This window comes from Aedes aegypti, chromosome 3, assembly GCF_002204515.2.
Source record: "Aedes aegypti strain LVP_AGWG chromosome 3, AaegL5.0 Primary Assembly, whole genome shotgun sequence".
NCBI classification, from domain to species: Eukaryota; Metazoa; Arthropoda; class Insecta; order Diptera; family Culicidae; genus Aedes; species Aedes aegypti.
This window is the reverse complement of record NC_035109.1, coordinates 337094757-337119798: the sequence shown is the minus strand read 5'-3', so window position 1 is coordinate 337119798 and position 25042 is coordinate 337094757. Positions and strand designations below refer to the sequence as shown.

The window sequence follows — 25042 nt, the reverse complement described above, 5'->3', positions numbered from 1 at the left end:
TAAGTTTGTGACGATTAATTATCCAATATTTAGTTTATTAAGAAATAACTTTTTTTCGGTTTATGTCTGGTTTTGAGAAGCATACGGTAACGTGTAATCTTCCCTTGTTTATATTTACATCAAATAAACATATATCTAATCACACATTTAAGATTATAATATAACCAAATCAAGTCAAGTAAAAATCGTAAGGGAATGACAACTTGAAGTTACATATTTTGTTAATTGAAATTTGATAAGATGCAAATTTAAATATGCTCCATAATCAACTTAAAACAACTCAGTTTTGCATCGTTTTCAATTACAACACAAACTGAATATTTATACAATTTAACAATAACATCCTTATATGATCACTGGTTTGCTGGGGAGATTCCACTATGGCTTATCAGGTGGCCAATAATCAAAATAGTGATGTGCCCCAAATTTCAATTCTTGTTCGCCATTTCATTGTAAACATGTCTGCTAAGAAATCCTCAAAATATTAGGGCATGATTTGCATTGCACACTCAGATATGAGGTGCCAAAGTTGAGCCTATGGAGAAAAACTTGTTTTTATTAACAAAAACTATGGTTTACTCAAATGAATATAACTTTTTTTCTATAATACTTACGTAAAATGTTTTTACACCATTTGAAAGCTTACAAAAAAGGCTTCCTAGAAACAATAAAAAAAGCTCCAAAATAGTGGCTTTTATGATGTTTTTTATAAAGTGGTTAAAAAAATCGAATAAGCTTATAGTTAACACATCGAGCACTTTTTTGTCCCAAGTTGTCCCAGGCTTAAATTCAGTTCCAAGGGTACTTTGGGATGTAAACTAAAGGATCGTAAAGAATTTAGCTGCACAAATTTGCACTTTTTTAATTTAAGGCTTTTTGAATTTTTCTAATATTTTTAACCATTTCCTATTGAAAACAGCTAAAAACTAATTCAGAAAATAACTGAATTTCGCTAAATCATTCATATTATCATTTCTATGCAAGTTTTGATATTTATAATGGTTTGCACAACGTTAATCGCATAAATGGCTTATATGCATTATAAGTAACATAGTTTAATATTTCGCTATAGGCCCTATTCAAAAGTTAGTCTCGAAAACTTGTTTTTGAAAATAAAACATCAAATTTGTATCATAAAACTCATAAATACGACATGAGATGGAAAAAATATTTTTGGCCGCCAGTCTGTATGGAAACCGCCCATAGTGGATTCTTCTGAAATCCCATCAATTTATACTGGCACTTAATGTACGATCTGATCTAGTCATGTATCAGTAGCTGCATGGAAACTGTGAAAGAATTTCCAAACAATACACATGTTCAAACTTTTTAGAATTTTGTGAAACTTAATAACAGTAAACCGCTAGAATGTCTTGTTGCTGCTATGACATAGGTTTTCATTAAAATGTTTGGAGATAGGGTTAGATTAAATATTAAATAGATTAAAATTGCCATTTAGCATCATAGTAGTTATTTATGGAACAAGTTGCAAAATGGTGATTTTTTCAGCACGAGTTTCATCCAACGAGGCTTGCTGAGTTGGATAATAACGACGAGTGCTGAAAAAATCGAGTTTTGCAACAAGTTGCATACAACTGTTTTTGAATTACGAAAAATGCCGTTGAAGTTGAATTATTTCTAGAAACATTAACATATTTCAAGAGAATCCACATGGACATCAAAGGGAAGTAACAGCTTACTGTTTTTCAATCACGTAGGCTTGAATGACTGTCACACATTTTCACGCCTTCATTACTGGTCTATATTCTACATTCGAAGACAAAGCAAGTAAGACACCGCACAAAATTGTCTAGGTACTATGTTTTTGTTCACCTAATTCTTCATGTGCCGAACTGCTAACACGAACAATCGGAAGAAAATCACGACTTTTCAGAGAGTGAATTGCCTTGCCTACGTCTGCTAGAAGATCCAATTCCAAATTAGAATCCCTGACCTGAATCGAATTTTGATCTTACGACGGATGTAAAATCTGAAGCTAGTTGATTAAGTCATTGAGAATTCCAGAGTAATTTAACGTATGGTGTATGGACGCTAGAGTGATGCAAATTTCAAAATTTTTGCTCCCCTATGCTTAAAAGATTTAAATTATGGTAAAAAGCATCCTCCCAAAGTTTGAAGTGATTCGGAAGAAATTTGACTGTGCACACGCCATTTGAAGTTTATATGGAGATTACTATGGAAAACGACAATCTTTTGTGTCAAGCCTTCTATTTCTTCGTCATAAAATTTTATGGAAACGTGAATTAATTCTTCTAATGTAAAATCCTCCCAGCTACAACATTGCCGAAGACTACTTTTTGATTGGACGTCAGGATAAATTGTTATTCATCATCATAAAGTTGGTTTGCATGTAGCATGCTTCACCAACTATTCGGCAGGCAACAGTGGTGCTCCTGGCGGGAAGAATAGATCAAAGTAATCCAGGCTACTATGTTCTACAGCAAAAAAGCAGTGTTGCGCTGAAAGTATTTGAATGATCATCTCAGCATGGTTTAGACTTTGGAATCAAGAATAACAAATTATCCTTGCGTCCCAACAAAATGTGGTCTTCGGCAAAGTTGTAGCTGGGAAGATTTTACATGGGAAGAGTGTGTTCGCTTTTTCATATATTATTATGACGAGCAGATAGAGGACTGAACACAAAAGGATTGGCTTTCCCATAGTTATTTCCATATAAACTACAAACGGCTTGTGCACAACCAAATTTCTTCCAAATCACTTCAAATTTTGGGAGAATGATTTTCATCATAATTGACACCGTTTAAGCATAGGGGAGCAAAAACTTCAAAATTTGCATTAGTCTAATGGACGCACTCAGATATTAGGTATATTGGCAACTCCGAAAACAGAACTGAAAAGTGCACTTTTCAGCACTGTTTTATGTGATAGGAAAAGTAGGCGTTATGTGATCCATTCTGGTAATAACAAGTAGGCTGATACGTAGCGAAATTGCAAAAACGCTAAATTTAGCACCATAAATCGAATTTGGACTCATTTTTTAAATCATAGTTTAAGTGTTATTTGAGCGGGAAAATTTGCCAAAGTAGTAGCAACACGCTACTACTACGCAAAAACACAATTTTTTGGACCCTATTGACGAAAAATGCTTTCAGTCAATAACTGTCAAAGTGGTCATAAGAACACTTAGAAACGGGCTTTATTCCATTTGGGACTTAATCTCAGAAAGAAGTGGAAATCTAGTATGTAATGTAGTTCACGATAATTGCATCTATTTGAGATGACAGATACTAGGATATGCCGAATCACATGGAAATCTTCCAACACCGATTTATAAACCCATTTATAACTTTTACCGAACTTTGCAGCATTCACCTTCTTCGTCTTCTTCTTGGTAATACGTCCCAGCTGAGACCGAGTCTGCTTCTCAGCTTCAGTATGTTCAATGTTCAATGAGTACTTACTTCCCCAGTTATTAACTAAAAGCTTTCTTCCATTTCCGCATTCTATGTCGCATGTCGATACTTTATGCCCAGGCAAATCAAGGAACTAACCCAGATACTTACAGCATGGCTTTGCTTTGAAGCCGCGGACGAAAGAAGACATTCACCTTCTTCAGCCATTAATCATTTGTTGCAAATTCGACTTACTAACTTTTTCCGAGAAATGCAAACATTCCAACGCGCTCCAGCCGGTTTTCCAAAGTAAATCCGTTTGGTTCATTGTTCGAGTCGCACAAAAAACACATTCCAGCCTACACACCTTCCACTCGTTAGGTGTCCAAAAATTTAATTTAAAATCCTTCCAATCCAGAGTTCGTTTCCCGCCAAACGTGCCTGCTCGGATCAAGATTGTACACGTTTCGTTCCGTTCGTCTCTGGAAAGGAATGTCGGTCGATAGACGTCGATGCTGTTGACTACATCGTCATCACCCAGCCAACCCACCGCTTGTCTATTTATCTTTTATGACATGAATATGACGACAGTTGTTGTTTCTCTCGAATGCGAAGAAAAGGAGGAACGTTCCGTCATCGCTATGCATATAGAATCTCCATTAGAGTGGTTACCTATACGATCAGCTTTATAGTTAGTTATCGATTCAAGACATCGACCATGTGTGCCACTGACCATAATGTAGTTACGATTCGGGTTCCAAAATTTGCGACAAAGTAGGTATTGCGCATTTCGCGCCACACTAACGCACATGTTTGACTGTCAAAAATCAGTTGCATAATGAATATTACACAAAGCATTTCGATGAATCACAATAATTTTCAGAAATTTTGAAATAATGGAAATACAAGTTGCACTTTTATCTAACGAACTTGCTGAGGTTGATAATCAAAACAAGTGCTGTTAAAAATCGAGTACTGCAACGAGTTACGTACAATATTTTTTTTACAATTTCGTGGAAAACCACTTGAACCACTCAGAAATATCGGAATGCATTCACCTTTATTTTACAATTTCTGAAAAAAGGTTGTGTTATGACTTATTACGTAACTCAAAACAGCTGCGTAATGAGAAAGCGATGCGTAATGGATCATTACAGCACTGGTTTCAGTTGCGTAATGACTATTCCTGCACTGCATACTTCAATGCAGGAAAGTAGGCCGTTCCATGACAGATTGGCGTGATGAAAAACAGCCTATTACGATGAGAAATCGCAAAATGATTATTTCAACATTGCACATTTCTGTGCAGGCAAGTAGGCCGTTTCATAACGGATTGTCGTGATGAAAAATTGTCTAATTTTTGTTCCTAATTATTTCAAATGTTTGTGAATTTGTCTAAAAAATCACTGTAAATCTCTCATCTTCTGCTTTTAGAATTTTTTTTTTCATACACTTCAATTCTTCAAAATCGAATAGAAAACTTTGATGATTCGAAAACGCATTTAATAACTTTCTTTTTAGTTCAGACTGAAACGAAACGCAGTTAGTTTGAGATTGAACCGAAGCATACATAAAACGTATAACTGCTAAATGGAACACCTGAGCCATACCAGTAGATTGGCAGGTAGGTAGGTGGTGATAGCCCCGGCGGAATGCCAAGCGATGCCCCAAAAAGTGCTTATTAAATTTGTTTTCGTGTGGTGAAGTTGGTTCTTTTTTATTTTGGTGTTGTTGTGGTTTGTTCGGCGCATTGTGCTGAGGTGAGTCAGAAATAAGCGCGAACTGGAGGTGATCCGGTTTCATGCGGTTTGCGAGTTTGTACGGAGGAAGTGATGACTAAAAAGGAGGAGGTCTTTGAAGCAAGGAAAGCCAAACCAGGCAATGAACATGTCTTAACTTGGTTGGTGCATGCACCGTCTCAGTAGGGTGGTGTGAGATGTCGAGATTTGTTATTTTGTTGAAAAGAATATTTTTAATGCAATGAATGTTATTTTTGAATTTGACTTTTAGAACCCGAACTTTCTTCTTCTTAGCATTAACGTCCCCACTGGAACAGAGCCTGCTTCTCAGCTTAGTGTTCTTATGAGCACTTCCACAGTTATTAACTGAGAGCTGTCTATGCCAAAGTTGCCATTTTCGCATTCGTATATCGTGTGGCAGGTACGATGATACTCTATGTCCAGGAAAGTCAAGGAAATTTCCATTACGAAAAGATCCTGGACTGACCGGGAATTGAACCCAGACACCTTCAGCATGGCTTGCTTTGTAGCCGCGGACTCTAACCACTCGGCTAAGGAAGGCTCCCAACTCTATATCTTAAATAGGCGCAACCCACAAGCCTAAGAACAAGTTTTATCATTATGTTGGCTTATTTTTTTGATTTGAATTACTTCCATTGCCAAGAAAAATATGGAAAACAATCTTTTATTATTGTTATTTGTTGGGTTGTTTAGTAATGAAAAAAAAAAGTTTTTTGTACACTTTTGTTACGCCTCAGTCTCGGCATTTTGATATTATACCTAATTAAACCAAACATATTTCAATCTAAAATCTCTATGACATTTCAGTTTACATCATGACAGCTCGTTTCTTAGTAAAATTGATTGATGAGGGGTGATTCAAAATTTTCAGGGCAATGTGTGACGTATGTTTGTCTGTGCCCTTAGACTAAATAAATTCCACTCACACTTGTGCACAGTTCAGCAGAACGCTGTTTTCGACGGCCAAAACCTCTATCACTCAAGATATGATACATAAATGCATGATGCAAAGCGTCCTAGCAAAAAATTTCTGCTAAGTTGTTCATTGAGACATTTCATATTTCTTTCGAAGACACTTATAATCCATCACTGACGAAGTGCCATCTTCGTACACACTTAAAATAAATCGCAGTATCACCGAAATTGAACTGTAAACAGTAAAAATACAGATTTTCCTGTGAAATCTACTATTCTACCGTCAAAATCCGTGAAATCAGCTATTTTATCGAAGAAAATCGGTGTAATCTACTATTTTACCGGAAAAAATCCGTGAAACAAACCATTTTACTGTAACCCTGTGAAATTTTAACGAACAGTTCGGTAAAAGCATTATTTTCACCGAACTTCTGTGAAATCGTGTGACAGCCGCTCTAGCAGGCATGAGCTTCCTTTTGTTTCAATTTTTGCACACCACTTATAAGCAGTGTAAGCTGGCTTAGTGGTAGCAAGCCTGCTTCCTGATCGGCAGGTCGGGAGTTCAATTCCCGGTTGAACCATTTTCTTGTTTTTCTTTATGATTGTGTTCAACGATTTTACAGATTGTTCGGTGATTTTTCACCGAGCCTTCAGCTGTTGAGATTAAGGTGAAATTTTACCGTAATCCGTAATTTTTTTAAGTGTGTACGTAATCTTTAACGGTTTGAAAATTATGGGCCGCCCTAATGAACATACGAAAATCAAAAGGAAGATTTTAACCCTTCAGTCGTCACGTGGTTTCCCACCGTCAGAACCACCACGCTGATGCTGTGTACGAAAAGCATGGTTTTTTCACCACTGTTGTACAAAATACAACAGCGCGACGATTGAAGTGTTAATGCCAACCCAGACAACCAAAATGTACGTATAACGAAATCACCTGGAGGCATTATATGTGCAAAATTTCACTTATAAGATGTCGCGAAAAGGCCTTCTACGTACAAAAGTGGAGGCGATATGCGTGCATATATTATGTGATGAATAATAACATACATTGCGAGTGTATAAATATGCTACCGAACTAACCTGTGATCTTATGCGACTTAACTTATGATAACAAACGTTGATTTGACAGCTGCTACGGATTGATTCGACTTATTTTGTACGAGTGTACGAGACGAAACAAAATGTATAAATGAACTCAGAAAAGAAGTGTTTTATGCGAGGAAACTCACCAATCTGACGAGTTTATCCACGGTGTTTTGCGGGTTTGATGTAATTAGTATGAATAAACGAGTTGTAACGTGAACTTTCATGCGATTTCTGGTTGTCTGGGAATTGCACTTTACTGCATTCCAGATAGCAAGTGCAGTACATTTTTATGAACATTGAGAAAATTTCATTTAAGAAAATTTTTAAAGCTATTAAGGTTAAATTTCTCTTGATATGACATTAAAGGTTCACATTAGAACTTGAAATTGCTATAGAATATTTTTTTCTCATTGAATAAATATATTACCGCCGTGAATCGCAAGTCGGTCCCATATTTAAAAAGTAGGCATTGAGAAAATCGAATAAGAAGTTTACAAACTCGTTTTCCATAGGAATATTCAAATATCGCAGTACACAGTTAAAAACGTATGTTACTTGAAATAAAGCTCACTTGTAGAAAATTTCTTGACCATTTCTTCCGCATTTTTGTGTGAGTGAGCTTTATGAGCATGAGCATAAATGACCGTACAATTCGTAGTTGCTACTCCGTGATTGTCCAGAGCAAACGAGGTTGCACAGAGTTTTAATGAATGGGGCTTGAGATTAGCTTACCATTCCTCAATGTGCACAAATCGAGAGCTCAAATATTTAAAGTCAATAACGGTGCCGGCCACGTCCTTACGCTCATTGGGGAAGGGAAGGAATGTTAGTTAGACAACCATTGTTGCTAGAGACCGAAGATTGTTCTGCATCTTCACAGTTGGAAATTTTCTACAGAGAGCTTTATTTGAATTAACATACGTTTTTAACTGCGTACTGCGATAAAAGAAAAATGCTTTTCGTGAGCATTGCTTGCAAGAAATTTCCCACGCATCTAGATAGGCGATTACTTTTTTTTTCAGATGCATAGTCCCCATTAAGATTTTTTGTAAATTGTCACCTCTTGGAGAAATCTCTCATTTTGTACAGCCGAACTCTAAGTGGGACAGACTTTATTCTGGCATAAGCCTGTTAAGCAAAATTTTAGCCAATTGTTTAGTAATTATTTATTTTCAACTGCCTTAGTGTAGCATTGATTATTTCGTAAAGGTTGTTATTCTGCCCCACTTTGCTCTATTTTGGGGAATACAGCCATTTGGGTAATTTTAACGCAACTATTACTGCCGTGAATCGCAAGTCGGTCCCATCTTTAAAAAGTAGGCATTGAGAGAATCGAATAAGATGTTTACAAACTCGTTTTTCATAGGAATATTCAAAAAATTCCAGAACATTTGAACATGTTTCAATCTTGATGAAACTTTCACAACTTGGATTTCACTGTGACATTTATCCGAGAAAAATGCAAAGATGATCAGAACACGGTTCTTTTTTGTGTTACACCGTGCAGAAACTTGCTGTTTTTTCTTATTTTTTCCGAACAAACTATATTGTTCCATTAGTGCAGTTGAAAGGGCATTGGAAAATATGTTGAAAACTGAAACCAACACAATTTTGACGAAAACGCTGATGGGACTGACTTGCGATTCGCGGCAGTATATTTATGGCAAATTTCTGGTGAATTATTGTACCATTCAATTTTGACTGGTACACTCCAACCTCTTTTTACGACGGTTCTTTTTACGACCACTTTTTTGCGATCGAAATTCAGATTAACGACCGTTTTTATAAATGATCTTAAAAAGTATTAAAAATAGATGGTCATGATTTTCAGCAAAATTGTTCACTAGATTAAGGGTTAACATGCGATGATCATTGAAATGAGGAATTCTGCCACCTGGCGGCGTTAGTGAGCATCGAAATATTGTTTTGTGGATATTTCAGGATCCTAACCACTTAGAAAGATGGCGTCTTCGGCAATGTTGTTCATTAGCTCAAGGACTAGCATTATAAAAGCTATGAGATTCAAAATTTTGCCACCAGGCGAGCATAGAATTTTGGTTTTGCGGATATCTCAGGATCCTGGCCTAAAGATGCCGCCTTCGGTAAAGTTGTTCAGTAGCTCAAGCGCTATCATTATAAAAGCTATGAGATTCAAAATTTTGCCACCTGGCGGCGCTAGTGAGTATGCAACCAAGACGCCATGTTTCTGAGCGGTCAGGATCCTGAGATATCCGCAAAACAAAAGTTCCATGCTCACTAGTGTCACTTGGTGGCAAAATCTCGAATCTCTTGACTTAAATGATGGTAGCCAATGTGCAACTGAATAACTTTGTCGAAGACGCCATCTTTTTGAATGGTCAGAATCCTGAGGTATACGCAAAATAAAGGTTTCATGTTCACGAGCGCCACCTGATGGCAAAATCTCGAATCTCTTGGCAAGAATAATGATATTCCTTGAGCTACTGAATAACTTTGCCGAAGACGCCACCTTTCTAAGTGGCCAGGATCCTGAGCTATCCGCAAAACAAAAATTATATGCACACTAGTACTGCCTGGTGGCACAATTTTACTTGAGCAGTGTTGCCAGCTACGACAAAATGTTGAACACTTAATGAAAAACTGGATTACAGTTGAAGAGTATTGCTATGTTGCTAAGCATTCTATTTTTATATTCCGCTCAAGTCTTATGGTTTTGATCTTTTCTTTATTCTTCTTAAACAGTGTTGCCAGCCACATGAACATTTGTGCTTCGGCCGACTGCACGCAACATTTCCTTCAACTTTGGTGAACATTCGGTATCGTTACCTTTAAAATTTATTGGTATTTGCATATCACACCTCCATATAATTGGCTCTTTTGATAACAATCGAGCAGTGTTGCCATCTACTACCAAAATACGAAAACTTGAACGGCCATTTTGAAAAGTTCTCAACCCATGCTTCGACTTTGCCGAATATCTCGGATCAGTCTTTCCACATCCAGACGTTGCATTTTACAAAAACACAATAATAACCCTGATTTGTTTACGACCGATTCTTTTTACGACCCCCCGATAACAGTCGTAAAAAGCGGTTGGTATGAAGAGGGTGTATGAAGTATTGCTGTCATAGAAATATTCAATCAGCTTTGGCCCACTTTGGTTTCAAAATTTTGCTCCACGTTTAGAATACAATTTCTAAGTAATTTGAACAAAAAAAAATCAATAGGATAACGACTGTTTATTTTGATCTTAATCGCTAACAGTTGGCGCCAGTGGCAAAAAGTACAGACAACGACCCTTCGAACATTCAGTTTATCTGTGCTGGCCGCCTAGCGGCGACACTGATGTGTGTATTCCTTTCACTGATCGCGCTACGCTGGATTCTCAAATTTCTCAAATTTCAAACACAAGCGCATGGAAGAATGGTAGTCGGTGAACTGTCAAAACGTATGGAAAATAATGAAAAACGTAAATTACTTGCAATTAGGAAACTGGAGCGAAAAAGTAGTGATTAGAAATCAAGCGTAATATGAATACATAACTTTTTGTGTTTAGTTCATCTTCCATTGTGATTTCTTTGCTTCAAGATTTCGTTTTTACTACCACTGAAAAAGAGTCATCTATTCGCTCCCAATACGACAATTCGTCCGGTGGGGTGTGCTGCTGTCGTCACGATGATGGTTGACGAGAGCTATGTCAAACTCATTCATGGTTTCAAAACATTCGGAACAAAATATTTATTTTCACCGCTTACTTCACTTATGTATGAAATTGAATGACATCCAATGGTAGAGAATTCATTTATCTACCCAATGGTATTTTTAGGGGCAGCGGAGAATGTCCCGAAACGTGTTTTATTCAAGCGCAAAAATCGCTCAGGCGAAAGTTCCAATGAAACTAACCTCACATATCCTGGTTTTCCAACCTCAAACTAGTGCTCCTACCAGCCGGATCTCAATTTTTTTGGAAGTAGTGCAATAATACAAAAAACAAACGTATGTAGAACAAAGAGAATGGATATTCCTACCTTTTCCGCCTAACTGTTTCACTGTGAACCGTCTTATATCAGGAAAATAAAACATTTTTCCCCACAGCGGCATGTGATGGATGCGTGAAAAATCAAATCTCTCATCATCTGACTAGTTGCGCTACCAAAGTATAGATGGCTAACAGTATGTTGCGTTTCGCGATTGGATATTGCCTTTTCAGTTTTGAATATCGCCCTATTGGACATAACTTCGTTTAGCGAAACTACAGATAATGAATAATAAGTCCTATTGAGCGATAATCATTCCTCAACACCTAATCAGGATTTGTTTGTCTGGTACTTTTTTATACTGAACCCGAATTGTAATTCACATAAAATATCGACATTTCAGCTGGTAACTACTGAGGTTAAGTAATATTTGTCTCTTTTTGCTGAACTACAGTACCTAGTTGTAACAACTGAATTTATCTGAATGTTGAAACATTGATGAACTGGACAAAAAGTTAGTTAAAACAACTACTGACTGTTCAGTTGTTAAAAGTTTTTACTGAGTTATCGGTAACACCAAAGGAAAACAAACTAACATTTCAGATATTACTTCCTATAGGTTGAAGGACATTTCCCAGAAAGTCAAACCCCAGAACGACATTTCTCAGTATTACGTTCCCCAAAATCCCGTTTTCCAGAATGAGATTCCCCAAAAAATCCTTTCCCCAGAATAGGATATCACCCAGATTCAATTTTATGCATTTAAAATTTACCTTCCGGATTGATTTGAATTCCCAGAAGCTGACAGAATCCCGGACACTGACGTCAATTCACCTAAAATATTACTTCGTCAATTTCATTATTATGGATCTCAAGCGAATAAAACCGGAATTGTGTTCTAAAAAATAACTTATAAAAGGCGAGTGTTTTCTTCCCTTGTCTCAGGCAAACTATCTAAGGTGTCGTCCATAAACTACTTGGTCATCTATGAGAAGGAAGGGTTTGGCCAAAGACTACGGCTCATACAAACTTCAAAACGTTTGTAAGGAGAAAAAACTGGAAAGGAGGGAAGGAGGTGGTTATGAAAAGCCAAAATAAATTACTATGAGGTTCATAGCCATACCGACCAAAATCTTAAGGGGAAAAATTCTGTTTAACAATTTTACAACTTTTTTTTACTAGATTGTGCTACTTTTTCCCGAATGTCATTTCCCCAAATGCCAGCTCCCCGAATGACTCGTTTCTCCGAAAAGTGATGCAGTTCAAATAGGTGCAAGAATAGTCTTTAGAGACTGGGTGCTGAACTAGAAAGAATGATCAGCAATCAACAGAAGGAGATATTATAGATTATAAGCTCATTCTCGACTAAACACATCTTGCCATAAATGCCGAGAACAATGAAACCTGAGAGAACCGCTAATCGATTAAGAAAAGTACCGTAAAACGGGGTAACTTTGATAGTTTTTTTTCGAAGAAAACTTGAATATTTATGTACATATTCTGTTTCAAAGAATTATAATTTATATTTTTAAAACAAGTACTGGCATCCTAACTATCGATTGCAGTTGACAGATTGCCAAAAGATTCATCCTGAATGGATATATAATTTATCATATAATCGAAAGTCGGTTTTCTGTTCTGGGGTAACTTTGATAATGGAGTACAAATCGAACAAAATTGAATGAATTACGGAACATTTATAGGGCGTTGCATACCTCTAGGCGTTTAAAGCTATATGGATATTTCTCACTTAGATTACAAAAATGGCCTCAGTTTGTAAAAATGGTTTTCGTTAAAAGATTTGTTCTACTACAACTAGGCTGGCAAGAATAAGTGACGAACTCATTATGACTTCAACAAACAGTAATCGTAGAACAGATTGTTGGTGAGCATTTCAAAAATGCTAAAATCTTACAAATTTTTAATATTTGCATATAAATCCGCAAATGTAGTGTGTAGTGATTTTAATTTAGAAGAGCAAACGAATTTCAGCTGTTGAAAACTTTCTAAAAACAAGCCGCAACATACTTTTCCCGTATTTTATAGTGAAATGTGTTCATTCTTTAGTATTACCATCAACCTCGATTTTAATAGTCTGGGAAATGGTTCTCTGCGGAATGTTCCATTCTGGGGGATGGCGATCTAGGGTATGTCATTATGGGGAAAGAGTTTCTGAGAAATGTCATGCAATCCTATAATAAGGTAGAATTTTTGCTTCACCTTACTGTGCCACTTCTTAAATCAATAAAACATGACCAATGATGTAATATTTTGAATTGAATTGAATTGAATTGATTGAATTGAATAAATAACTCAATTGAATAAATAACAGAATGCAAATTCAATGAAAATTGGCATTATCATTTTTCCAAATGCAAATAATGAACAAACGTTCTGATGTTTTCTCCGAATCACACAGCCAATCGCAATAAATGCATTGTTTTGAACCATAAGAAAATGTGTATAAATATTGATAAGTGTTGATATTGATCAATATAGAAAGATTGCACGGAAATAGAAATGACCACAAACTAAGTAGCTTTCGCAAGGTTACAATTATTGCCGCGAACGACTAACTAGGGGCTTGATTAGCATCAATCTGCTGTGCGCTCTGCTGTCGTCGGTTCATGATGAGCCGCATCGTCTATACCCCACTGATGATGATGGTTGCGATAAGTCAGTAATCAGTTGTTGAATATGCACTCGAGCGCAACAAGTTCTGTTCGCTCGTTTCGAAGTGAGGTTGTTCAGAGCTAATGAAACTTACTTGATCGATTCGGAGTCCATGTTGATGACGTTCTTGACGTAGAAGGCGTCGTGCTTGCCCTGGTAGCGCTCATGCACCAGCACCTTCTGGGCCACTTCCAGTGAGCATTTCCGATGGGTTGCCAGCAGTAGCCAGTGTTGCCACCAGTGCATCACCAGCCGCATGATTCCGAGCGTTAGGAAGAATCCAAAGTAGCAGAAGAATGACTTGACGGGGGACTTTTCGTAGCCGGTGATGAACATCTGGTCCTCTTCGCCATCGTTCAGGATGTCGTGCGTGGACGCTTGAGAGGTTTCGGTGAGGAGTTCGACCAGGGTGGACATCCCGTCCGGGTGTTGCTTTTCATGATTCCGATCGTAGATGGACGTTTTGGACTTGTTGGATTTGTTGCTACGCATTGAACTGTAGAGCTCTTGGTAGCCGTTGGCCTGGTCCGGGATGTCGGCTTTCAGGGACGGGACGGGTGAAGTGGGACCTCCGCTGCTAGGCGGAGGATGTTCTTTGTTGTTGTCGTGTGGCATGGCTAACAGGTGCCTCGCTATAGTGACGACGAGGACGTCAGGGAGGTTTTGCTCTAGTGATTTTGGTGCGGGAAATCAAACTGAAATAATTGTGACTGTCTGATTGTAAGAGCAGCAGTAGTAGTAATTGATGCCGATGGTTGTGCTGCGAGATGATGGCGGTGGCAATCGTAGAGGCTGTTAATCAGCGATATTCTTCTATACCGTTGTGGCTATGCTATCTCCTCACGAAGCGGTGATAGACGACGTTCATAGCAGTTCTGCAGAAACAAGCTTGGTGCATGGCACGTTGGCTACGGTGGCAAATGGTTTCGCTGTTTGCCAGACTGGGTGAGTAGGTTTGCGACTCGCTGGACGGGATTTATTCGCTCATCGATTCGATGGGAAATCCTAAGGATAAAGAGGACGAGATAATGCTCAATTAGAGCTACGTTGAAGTTTGTCTTTGGCTTAGGAAAAAAGGCAGCTATAATACAGCCGGCTGCCGCGTGGGTTGACCGAGCTGACGATAGCTCCTTTCGGAGGGTCAATTATATAAGCACGTCAGTACGTGACGTGATTTCTTTTATTCTTTGGAACAATCTATACCTCGCTTCTAGTAACAGCTACCCGCCTCACTCCAGCCAATCAGTCAGGTTATCTCCCAAGATTCCGAAAATGTGACACGCAATCGGTTTCCTTTGCTTCGCAGACGAACGAAAATCCTAGACTCGAATGCTTTGCTTCGAATGCTCCCGATGGTTGATTTCGGTGCTCGTGTGAATTGATAATACTGCCGCTTTTATCAACACTTGTCAATCACACAAAAACCATATTGGTGCAGAACCTGGTATTTTGTATGATCTCAAGGGATAGCGGCATGCAGTGTTCTGGTTTTGTGATACCCTTGATGTGTAAAATTCTAAATCGCGTTTGTTTAAGGAACTACATCGGGCTGCACTCTTCGGTGACCACCCCACGAAAATCCTTGCCGCCTCAGCTCATTGGCCTAGGCCACTGTCCGACACAATTTCGCACAGGAAACCCCACTTTCCACGAGACCCACACGCTCTCAATCTCTGTTTTCACACCTTCCTCAAGGCGAAAAAAGCACTTGGGTACATATAATTCTTCCTCCTCGTTGTTGGTCACACTTTTTTTCCCCGTCACTTGAACAAAGCACCTTTTTCAAGCATTCCCTACGCAGAAAATCACTTTCCTATCACCGAATCAGTTTCATTCCTTCAAATGACGCGACGACAATCGACACGGAAATGGCTACCTCCACTTGCAAGCTGTAAGGCACCAAAAATTTCCCAAAATGTTCCGACTGTATCCCAATGCGGACCGCAATTCGCAATTCGCGTACACGAGTTGAAGGTTGAACCGACCGTACCGTACTGGACTGGTCTGAACTGGCTGACTGGCTCGATCTCGACTGGGTCTGTCAAAAATTTTCACTCCATAAGGCTGACATTTTGCGCTGCACGAGATAGAGATTATAGCACAGAATGTTAAAACTCACCACCCCAACAGCTCGAATCACAATTCCTATGCCTGTACCTACCTATTAGTCTTTGCCAAGCTTTGGTGAGTAACGTTGCACCAACACACAATAAACTCAAAGAAATAACAAGCACATGGACGGGTAGTGCTATAACTGCCGAACGATAAGCGCGAACACTGCGGTTGATGAGCCTAACAGAAAACGCCAGCTGCCTCAGGCAAGCAACCACCTCATATCTCGGCTCAGCTCAACAAATTAGCGTTCCGATGTTCTACCTGAATAGCCACGAATTGCACTCTGAAGGTGTAATAAAAACGTTTAGAGTAAATCACCGCCGAACGAAATATGAGCCGTTCTCCAGTTGGAAAATCTAGAAATGCAATGCACCAGAATGCACGTGCAGCAAATCCAGTTGGAATGCTACCTTGAGAGAATGCCCGCATCGCATCACACTATCGCGGGTGATTTACCCTAACAAGGTTCCGCAGCTATGGAAAGTGGCATTCAGCATTCGCGTAGGAACGCCCCTGATAACCGCACGTGGTGATCGATTGTTGTCGGTATCGGCACGGCTCGATAAGCTGTATCTGAGCTATTCAGACGTTATAAACAATGTGTAGGGGCGGTGAGAGATGATTTATCTGTGGGACCTAATGAGGCAATTGATTTCGTTTATCTGCTAATGCGTCTTAAAATTTCGTTATTGATGGCCATCGGACTTGGATGTCGATACAAGATTCTGAATGGGGTGTTGGCATGGGACTTAAACTTTTAATTTGACAGCTCTATATCCTACCGTAGAATTACGATGTTTCTTCTCAACAAAAAAAAAAGACATAACCAGTTACATAATTAAATTCAATTGGGTGCGTAGCATAAGCAGCCTCCATGCGCTCTCCACAAAGTTCTGAATTTCTAATGAAAATTGTGGAGACGCATGATAGCTCACTATTTCACGAAGAGTTCCATTTAGCCAAACTATGCGTTTCAGAGGCTGCTTCTCGGCTTAGTGTTCATTGAGCACTTACACAGTTATTAACTGAGAACTTTCATTGTCAAAGTTGCTATTTTTGCGTTCGTGCTAGATGCTGGACCAGCAATCGACCCCGGAAACCATCAGTATGGCATCACACTGAGAAGAATCCACACGTTTGATCCGTATGTTTGAAATTAAGGATCGATTCATGAACATCTATTTCGATTTGTTGTGATTTTCTTACAAACTTTGTGTGTGTTACACATTCAATTCTTTAGTTTTGCTTCATGGACTGATTCATCAACCGACAACATGAATTCCATAATTTTTCACATAAGTTCCTGAAGCTTTCCATTTCAAATTCGTATGCGTCAACCTATGGGTACATAGATCATCACCCAACACAGATTCAGTGTGTTTAACTTATGGTTATCTTGTGACATGATCATCATGTTCAAGTTGGTCGATTTGAAATCGATTCCCGTGTTCCAAATTTCCAAATTATTAGTAATCAACTCATAGTGAACTAAATTGCGGTCGAACCTCATGTCGATCGACAGTCATCATCATGTTCCAAAGAGAAGAAGCCAATTCTGAAGTGTTAGAGGAATATTTGCGGATTCATTTTTCTTCCTATTAGTGAAGATTTCCGAGATAAGATGAGGAGTTCATTCTAATTTTCTATAAATAAATTGCATTACTTCTATCAAATTTCTTCTTTCAGTCTCATGACATTCATGTTCTATCACATGACTAAAACTACTAAATTTTGAATTTAATAAGCAAATCAGTTGGTTTTCATGACTTAATATTTAGACATTCATGTTTGTTTCACATGACAACCTAATGTTGATACATATGTTATTATACCGTGAAGTCAATGACGAAATCCATATGGCTACCACACTCAAGTCATGTGGTTTTCCTCATTGCGCAAATCTATAAGTAAAACACACGACCTTTACGTGTAGTTTTTTATCAGTGTACTTTGTAGCCGTAGACGTTACCAATAGGCTAAAAAAGCCCTTAGGACCGGTTGATCTCCGAAACGTGAATATGTTACTCTTCCCTTTGTTACTAATTCAGTTAATCATTAATTCATTTTGGTAATTTATTTATTTTAAGTAGAAAAGGAAACTAGAAAACTATGTAAGAGAATTAACACTAAAAAAACTTTAAAAAACTTCATTTAAAAAAAAACTAAATATTTAGGCAAAATTTTCTGAACTATTAACATTTAAGGCCTCTCAGGGTCTATTCGGAAGAATCACTGCGGGGCGGACTCACTTCCCACACTTGTAACACGAATTCAATTTACACGATTTAAGAGGTGACGGAAAGGGAATTGCCCGTTAAATAATTATAAACTAACACAATATTTTTAGTAAAGAATTTATTTTATAATTTTATTCACTCAGTTTAATGGAAACAATTGAGGGATCAAGAAGGGAAAATGAAAGGAAGTGTACTGTACATACATCAGCTGAATATGCCAGTCGTTCCATTCTGAACTGGTCTCGTTTGATCTCGTCGCGCTCCACCGTAGCTGGATTGGAAGCAACACGATCGTCTGGTGGAATTTCAGTTTCTGCTATCATATCACTTCGGCGACAGTTGGCCAATTCAAACGGCGGTTGAACTCCAGTTAGCTCTTTAGCGATGCTTCGATCCACTGATCTACGGTGGCTACGGAATTCACTGGAAAACACCAAGGATCCGTACGCATAATCAACAAAACCCATCAGTGAAACATTTGCCGGGAGGGGTTTGTCTTCGCACAGTTGGTATCAGGCGCCATGATGCATGCACTTATATGGTTGGAAAGGGCTTGATGGCGTGATAGCAGGGGATTAGTTGGATGGGTATAAAATTAAAATTTAAATTATTTTTATTTACAAATTCATTACTTGTTTTTTTTATATTGAGGGTAACTGGTATTTTAGTATAGGGAATATAGGAATACTATTTACATACTTTTAAGTCACCAGTCACCGTGCGGCCTCCATTCACCGTGCACATATACAAATTCCTACAGAATATTCATACAATTTTCACATTTTTTTCTTTTGTCAGCAAAATAAGATAAAACTGATGAAATGTAGTAGTTTATGTCACAAAGCATTTTGAAAAACCTAGTTTATGTAGTCGAAATCATGTGAATTCTGTTTGATAATGAGATTTTCCAACACTCTTAGTAGAAACGCCAAAAATTCACATTTTTCATTTTAACGTTAGAGTACGAAATTTTTCCAAATTCCAACTAGTTTTCGCTGTGGATACTATTAGTAAGATGTATTTCATCGTATAAGCAGTGAGATTTTATGCAAATTAGAATTTTTTATTGTGTCTTTTCGAAACCCAAATGCACGATGAATGGACCCTCTTCAATATATATGGTTCCTATTACAGTGCATTAGTTTAAAAGGCATGAAATTATTCGGTAATACTAGATTTATTGTTATATCGTGATTGAACTACTTTATATTTATTTTTTCAGTGAATATGGAATGGTTTTGACAATACAGTCAAACCTTCTATAACGATTTTAGTGAAACAATAATTATTTAGCCATTTTTTTAACTTTTTAAGGTTTTTATTGTAAACTAGTGGTCCCGGCAAACTTCGTCTTGCCATCAAGTAGGCTGTTGAAAAACGCTATGGATCGCCCATACAAAATGACAGTTCCGATCACGCTCGTTTTTCGGACTTTCCCGATGAAAATCCTGGGACTTTTATACACACAAACACGTCGGAACACTTGACGAACAAAACGGAAAAATAATCATTCAAATCCGTTGACCCGTTCGTAAGCCATTTCGTGACATATAAACACCATTCCATTTTTATTTATATAGATGTAGATTTGAATACTTTTAAAAATGAGTGCGCACACTACTAGCAACATAGTTGCTCCATCAACAACGAGATGGAGATTTCAAGATACGAAATAAAATCACGACGAAAGCTATACGCACGGTGAATGGTGCACTAGTGTGCACGGTAAATGATTACATAGAACGGTACGAGGCGACCTTAGCATGACATTTTCAAACATAATTTTTGAGTAATTTTTTGTTATACATCACTAGTTTTAGATTTTTCCCTGAATTATGTGATAATTGCACGCTACGTAGTGGTATTCTAGTACGCTTAAAATTATTTGGAAAAGTTATATAATTTTTTGAAGTGTATTTGTTTCTTAAATGCACGGTGAATGGTAGCTTGACGGTATATACATTTAAACTAATGTTAAGCATAATTGATTATAAAAAATGGAAAAAATATAACAAAACGAAAAGAGAAAAATACAAAAAAAGCAAATGCATGATTGTGACCTATCACATAGTTAACAAATATTAATGATCTGCAATTCCGATTGTTTTTTTTTATTGAAGTGATGTATCTCGGACAAGTTTGACCTAAAATGACAGATAAATCGTTGAATATAATTGCCAAATACAATTATAATATTCAAATCTAACTGATTAGTAATTTTATAGCAACATATTATCTGATGTTTTCACAAATGGGAAATGGTGATTACGAAATGTTGATCGTTTCTATTAGTTTCATTTACTGTCGTAAATGTAAAACTGCCATGGTATTGATGTTATGTTTGGCAGAAAACTACTAACTATGGGAATGCTCATTGAACACACTAAGCTGAGAAGCAGGCTCTGTTCCAGCGAGGACGTAATGCTAAAAAGCAGAAAACAAATGGAGAAAATTGAAAAAATAGTTTAATTGAACAAGTCAATCCTTTTTTCACTCAAATTCACTCGAAGTTTATGTAAAATTTTGAATTTGTATCTTGACAACATCAAAATATTTTAATGATATGAATAAATGCCGCCACTTTTGAATGATACATTATTGAGTCAAGGATTCCTTTTGGCAATATCGATTAATAATAAACCTTCTAGCTATTTAGTGGAATATCTATAAATTATAGGCTATAAGTAAATGAAAACCGAATTCAGTACTATACCATTTAATTCCACTAAAGTTTGTATCCTTTGACAGATACGCATATGTCTAATGGACCCTAGTGGAATTAAATGGTAAGGTACCGCGGGGCAAGTGGGAACGAAAAAAACGATAGTTCAAACAAATTGTTCAATAACATTTTTAACCTTCCGCGGATGTTAAGAAAAACAACTTAATAAGATACTGGGGTCATTATGACCCAGAAATGTATACCCCTATAAATCAGCGAAATATCAACCGAATAATGAAATTTATGCCGCATTCAAAAGATACACTCCTCAAGATTCTGATCACTACCTGGAATACCGGTTCCGGATCCAGTGGCCACCGGGAATCGGCTACGAAGGGGACCATGTTGGCCACGTGAAATTTCAGTACACTCAGTCCAGAAATCTGCAGTCATCACCAAATTGTATAAGATGCAGGCCATATAGGAATGTACTGTCTTCAGCAAACTTGCTTCGGGGACCAAGAACTTCCACATGGGATACAATTTAGTTCAGAACTTGACCACCGCGTGGCGCTAGCGTCCATATGAACTTCCGGTAGGAGCTAATTATGGGATAACTCGAGATTGCGAGCACATAGAAGGATGCAGTCTTCAGCAAAGTTGCTCAGGAGGATAAGAACTTCCACATGAGATACAATTTAGTTCAGAACTCGACCACCACGTGGCGCTAGCGTCGATATGGACTTTCGGTAGAGGCTAATTATGCGATAACACGAGATTGCGAACACATAGAAGGATGCTGTCTTCGGCAAAGTTGCTCAGGAGGATAAGGACTTCCACATGAGATACAATTTAGTTTAGAACTCGACCATCGCGTGGCGCTAGCGTCGATATGGACTTTCGGTAGAGGCTAATTATGCGATAACACGAGATTGCGAGCACATAGAAGGATGCTGTCTTCGACAAAATTGCTCAGGAGGATAAGGACTTCCTTATGAGATACAATTTATTTCAGAACTCGACCGCTGCGTGGCGCTAGCGTCGATATGAACTTCCGGTAGGGGCTAATTATGCGATAACTCGAGATTGCGAGCACATAGAGAGATGCAGTCTTCAGCAAAGTTGCTCAGGAGGATAAGAACTTCCACATGAGATACAATTTAGTTCAGAACTCGACCGCTGCGTGGCGCTAGCGTCGATATGAACTTCCGGTAGGGGCTAATTATGCGATAACTCGAGATTGCGAGCACATAGCAGGATGCTGTCTTCGGCAAAGTTGCTCAGAAGGATAAGCACTTCCACATAAGATGCAATTTAATTCAGAACTCGACCACCGCGTGGCGCTAGCGTCGATATGGACTTTCGGTAGAGGCTAATTATGCGATAACTCGAGATTGCGAGCACATAGCAGGATGCTGTCTTCGGCAAAGTTGCTCAGAAGGATAAGCACTTCCACATAAGATGCAATTTAGTTTAGAACTCGACCACCGCGTGGCGCTAGCGTCGATATGGACTTTCGGTAGAGGCTAATTATGCGATAACACGAGATTGCGAACACATAGAAGGATGCTGTCTTCGGCAAAGTTGCTCAGGAGGATAGAGGATAAGATACAATTTAGTTTAGAACTCGACCATCGCGTGGCGCTAGCGTCGATATGGACTTTCGGTAGAGGCTAATTATGCGATAACACGAGATTGCGAGCACATAGAAGGATGCTGTCTTCGACAAAGTTGCTCAGGAGGATAAGGACTTCCACATGAGATACAATTTAGTTTAGAACTCGACCATCGCGTGGCGCTAGCGTCGATATGAACTTCCGGTAGGGGCTAATTATGCGATAACTCGAGATTGCGAGCACATAGAAGGATGCTGTCTTCGGCAAAGTTGCTCAGAAGGTTAAGCATTTCCACATAAGATACAATTTAGTTCAGAACTCGACCACCGCGTGGCGCTAGCGTCGATATGGACTTTCGGTAGAGGCTAATTATGCGATAACACGAGATTGCGAACACATAGAAGGATGCTGTCTTCGCCAAGGTTGCTCAGGAGGATAAGGACTTCCTTATGAGATACAATTTAGTTCAGAACTCGACCGCTGCGTGGCGCTAGCGTCGATATGAACTTCCAGTAGGAGCTAATTATGCGATAACTTGAGATTGCGAGCACATAGAAGGATGCTGTCTTCGGCAAAGTTGCTCAGGAGGATAAGGACTTCCACATGAGATACAATTTAGTTTAGAACTCGACCATCGCGTGGCGCTAGCGTCGATATGAACTTCCGGTAGGGGCTAATTATGCGATAACTCGAGATTGCGAGCACATAGAAGGATGCTGTCTTCGGCAAAGTTGCTCAGAAGGTTAAGCATTTCCACATAAGATACAATTTAGTTCAGAACTCGACCACCGCGTGGCGCTAGCGTCGATATGGACTTTCGGTAGAGGCTAATTATGCGATAACACGAGATTGCGAACACATAGAAGGATGCTGTCTTCGCCAAGGTTGCTCAGGAGGATAAGGACTTCCTTATGAGATACAATTTAGTTCAGAACTCGACCGCTGCGTGGCGCTAGCGTCGATATGAACTTCCAGTAGGAGCTAATTATGCGATAACTTGAGATTGAGAGCACATAGAAGGATGCTGTCTTCGGCAAAGTTGCTCAGGAGGATAAGGACTTCCACATGAGATACAATTTAGTTTAGAACTCGACCATCGCGTGGCGCTAGCGTCGATATGAACTTCCGGTAGGGGCTAATTATGCGATAACTCGAGATTGCGAGCACATAGAAGGATGCTGTCTTCGGCAAAGTTGCTCAGAAGGTTAAGCATTTCCACATAAGATGCAATTTAGTTTAGAACTCGACCACCGCGTGGCGCTAGCGTCGATATGGACTTTCGGTAGAGGCTAATTATGCGATAACACGAGATTGCGAACACATAGAAGGATGCTGTCTTCGGCAAAGTTGCTCAGGAGGATAAGGACTTCCACATGAGATACAATTTAGTTTAGAACTCGACCATCGCGTGGCGCTAGCGTCGATATGAACTTCCGGTAGGGGCTAATTATGCGATAACTCGAGATTGCGAGCACATAGAAGGATGCTGTCTTCGGCAAAGTTGCTCAGAAGGTTAAGCATTTCCACATAAGATACAATTTAGTTCAGAACTCGACCACCGCGTGGCGCTAGCGTCGATATGGACTTTCGGTAGAGGCTAATTATGCGATAACACGAGATTGCGAACACATAGAAGGATGCTGTCTTCGCCAAGGTTGCTCAGGAGGATAAGGACTTCCTTATGAGATACAATTTATTTCAGAACTCGACCGCTGCGTGGCGCTAGCGTCGATATGAACTTCCGGCAGGGGCTAATTATGCGATAACTCGAGATTGCGAGCACATAGAGAGATGCAGTCTTCAGCAAAGTTGCTCAGGAGGATAAGAACTTCCACATGAGATACAATTTAGTTCAGAACTCGACCGCTGCGTGGCGCTAGCGTCGATATGAACTTCCGGTAGGGGCTAATTATGCGATAACTCGAGATTGCGAGCACATAGCAGGATGCTGTCTTCGGCAAAGTTGCTCAGAAGGATTAGCACTTCCACATAAGATGCAATTTAGTTTAGAACTCGACCACCGCGTGGCGCTAGCGTCGATATGGACTTTCGGTAGAGGCTAATTATGCGATAACACGAGATTGCGAACACATAGAAGGATGCTGTCTTCGGCAAAGTTGCTCAGGAGGATAAGGACTTCCACATGAGATACAATTTAGCTTAGAACTCGACCACCGCGTGGCGCTAGCGTCGATATGGACTTTCGGTAGAGGCTAATTATGCGATAACACGAGATTGCGAGCATATAGAAGGATGCTGTCTTCGACAAAGTTGCTCAGGAGGATAAGGACTTCCACATGAGATACAATTTAGTTTAGAACTCGACCATCGCGTGGCGCTAGCGTCGATATGAACTTCCGGTAGGGGCTAATTATGCGATAACTCGAGATTGCGAGCACATAGAAGGATGCTGTCTTCGGCAAAGTTGCTCAGAAGGTTAAGCATTTCCACATAAGATACAATTTAGTTCAGAACTCGACCACCGCGTGGCGCTAGCGTCGATATGGACTTTCGGTAGAGGCTAATTATGCGATAACACGAGATTGCGAACACATAGAAGGATGCTGTCTTCGCCAAGGTTGCTCAGGAGGATAAGGACTTCCTTATGAGATACAATTTAGTTCAGAACTCGACCGCTGCGT

General features: G+C 39.0%; 1 protein-coding gene across 1 annotated transcript in view; it reads right to left on the bottom strand.

The window, feature by feature from the left end:
* The window catches only part of LOC5571202 (probable cation-transporting ATPase 13A3), a 43455-nt gene extending 27553 nt beyond the window's left edge, over positions 1 to 15902 (bottom strand). Inside the window, exons 1-2 of the mRNA XM_001659538.2 lie at positions 14974 to 15902; positions 13865 to 14775 (exon numbers count right to left, since the gene is read on the bottom strand). Coding sequence (XP_001659588.2) covers positions 13865 to 14385 — 521 coding nt within the window. The 5' untranslated portion in view covers positions 14386 to 14775; positions 14974 to 15902. The remainder of the gene's footprint in view (positions 1 to 13864; positions 14776 to 14973) is intronic.
* Between the last annotated feature and the right edge of the window lie 9140 nt (positions 15903 to 25042).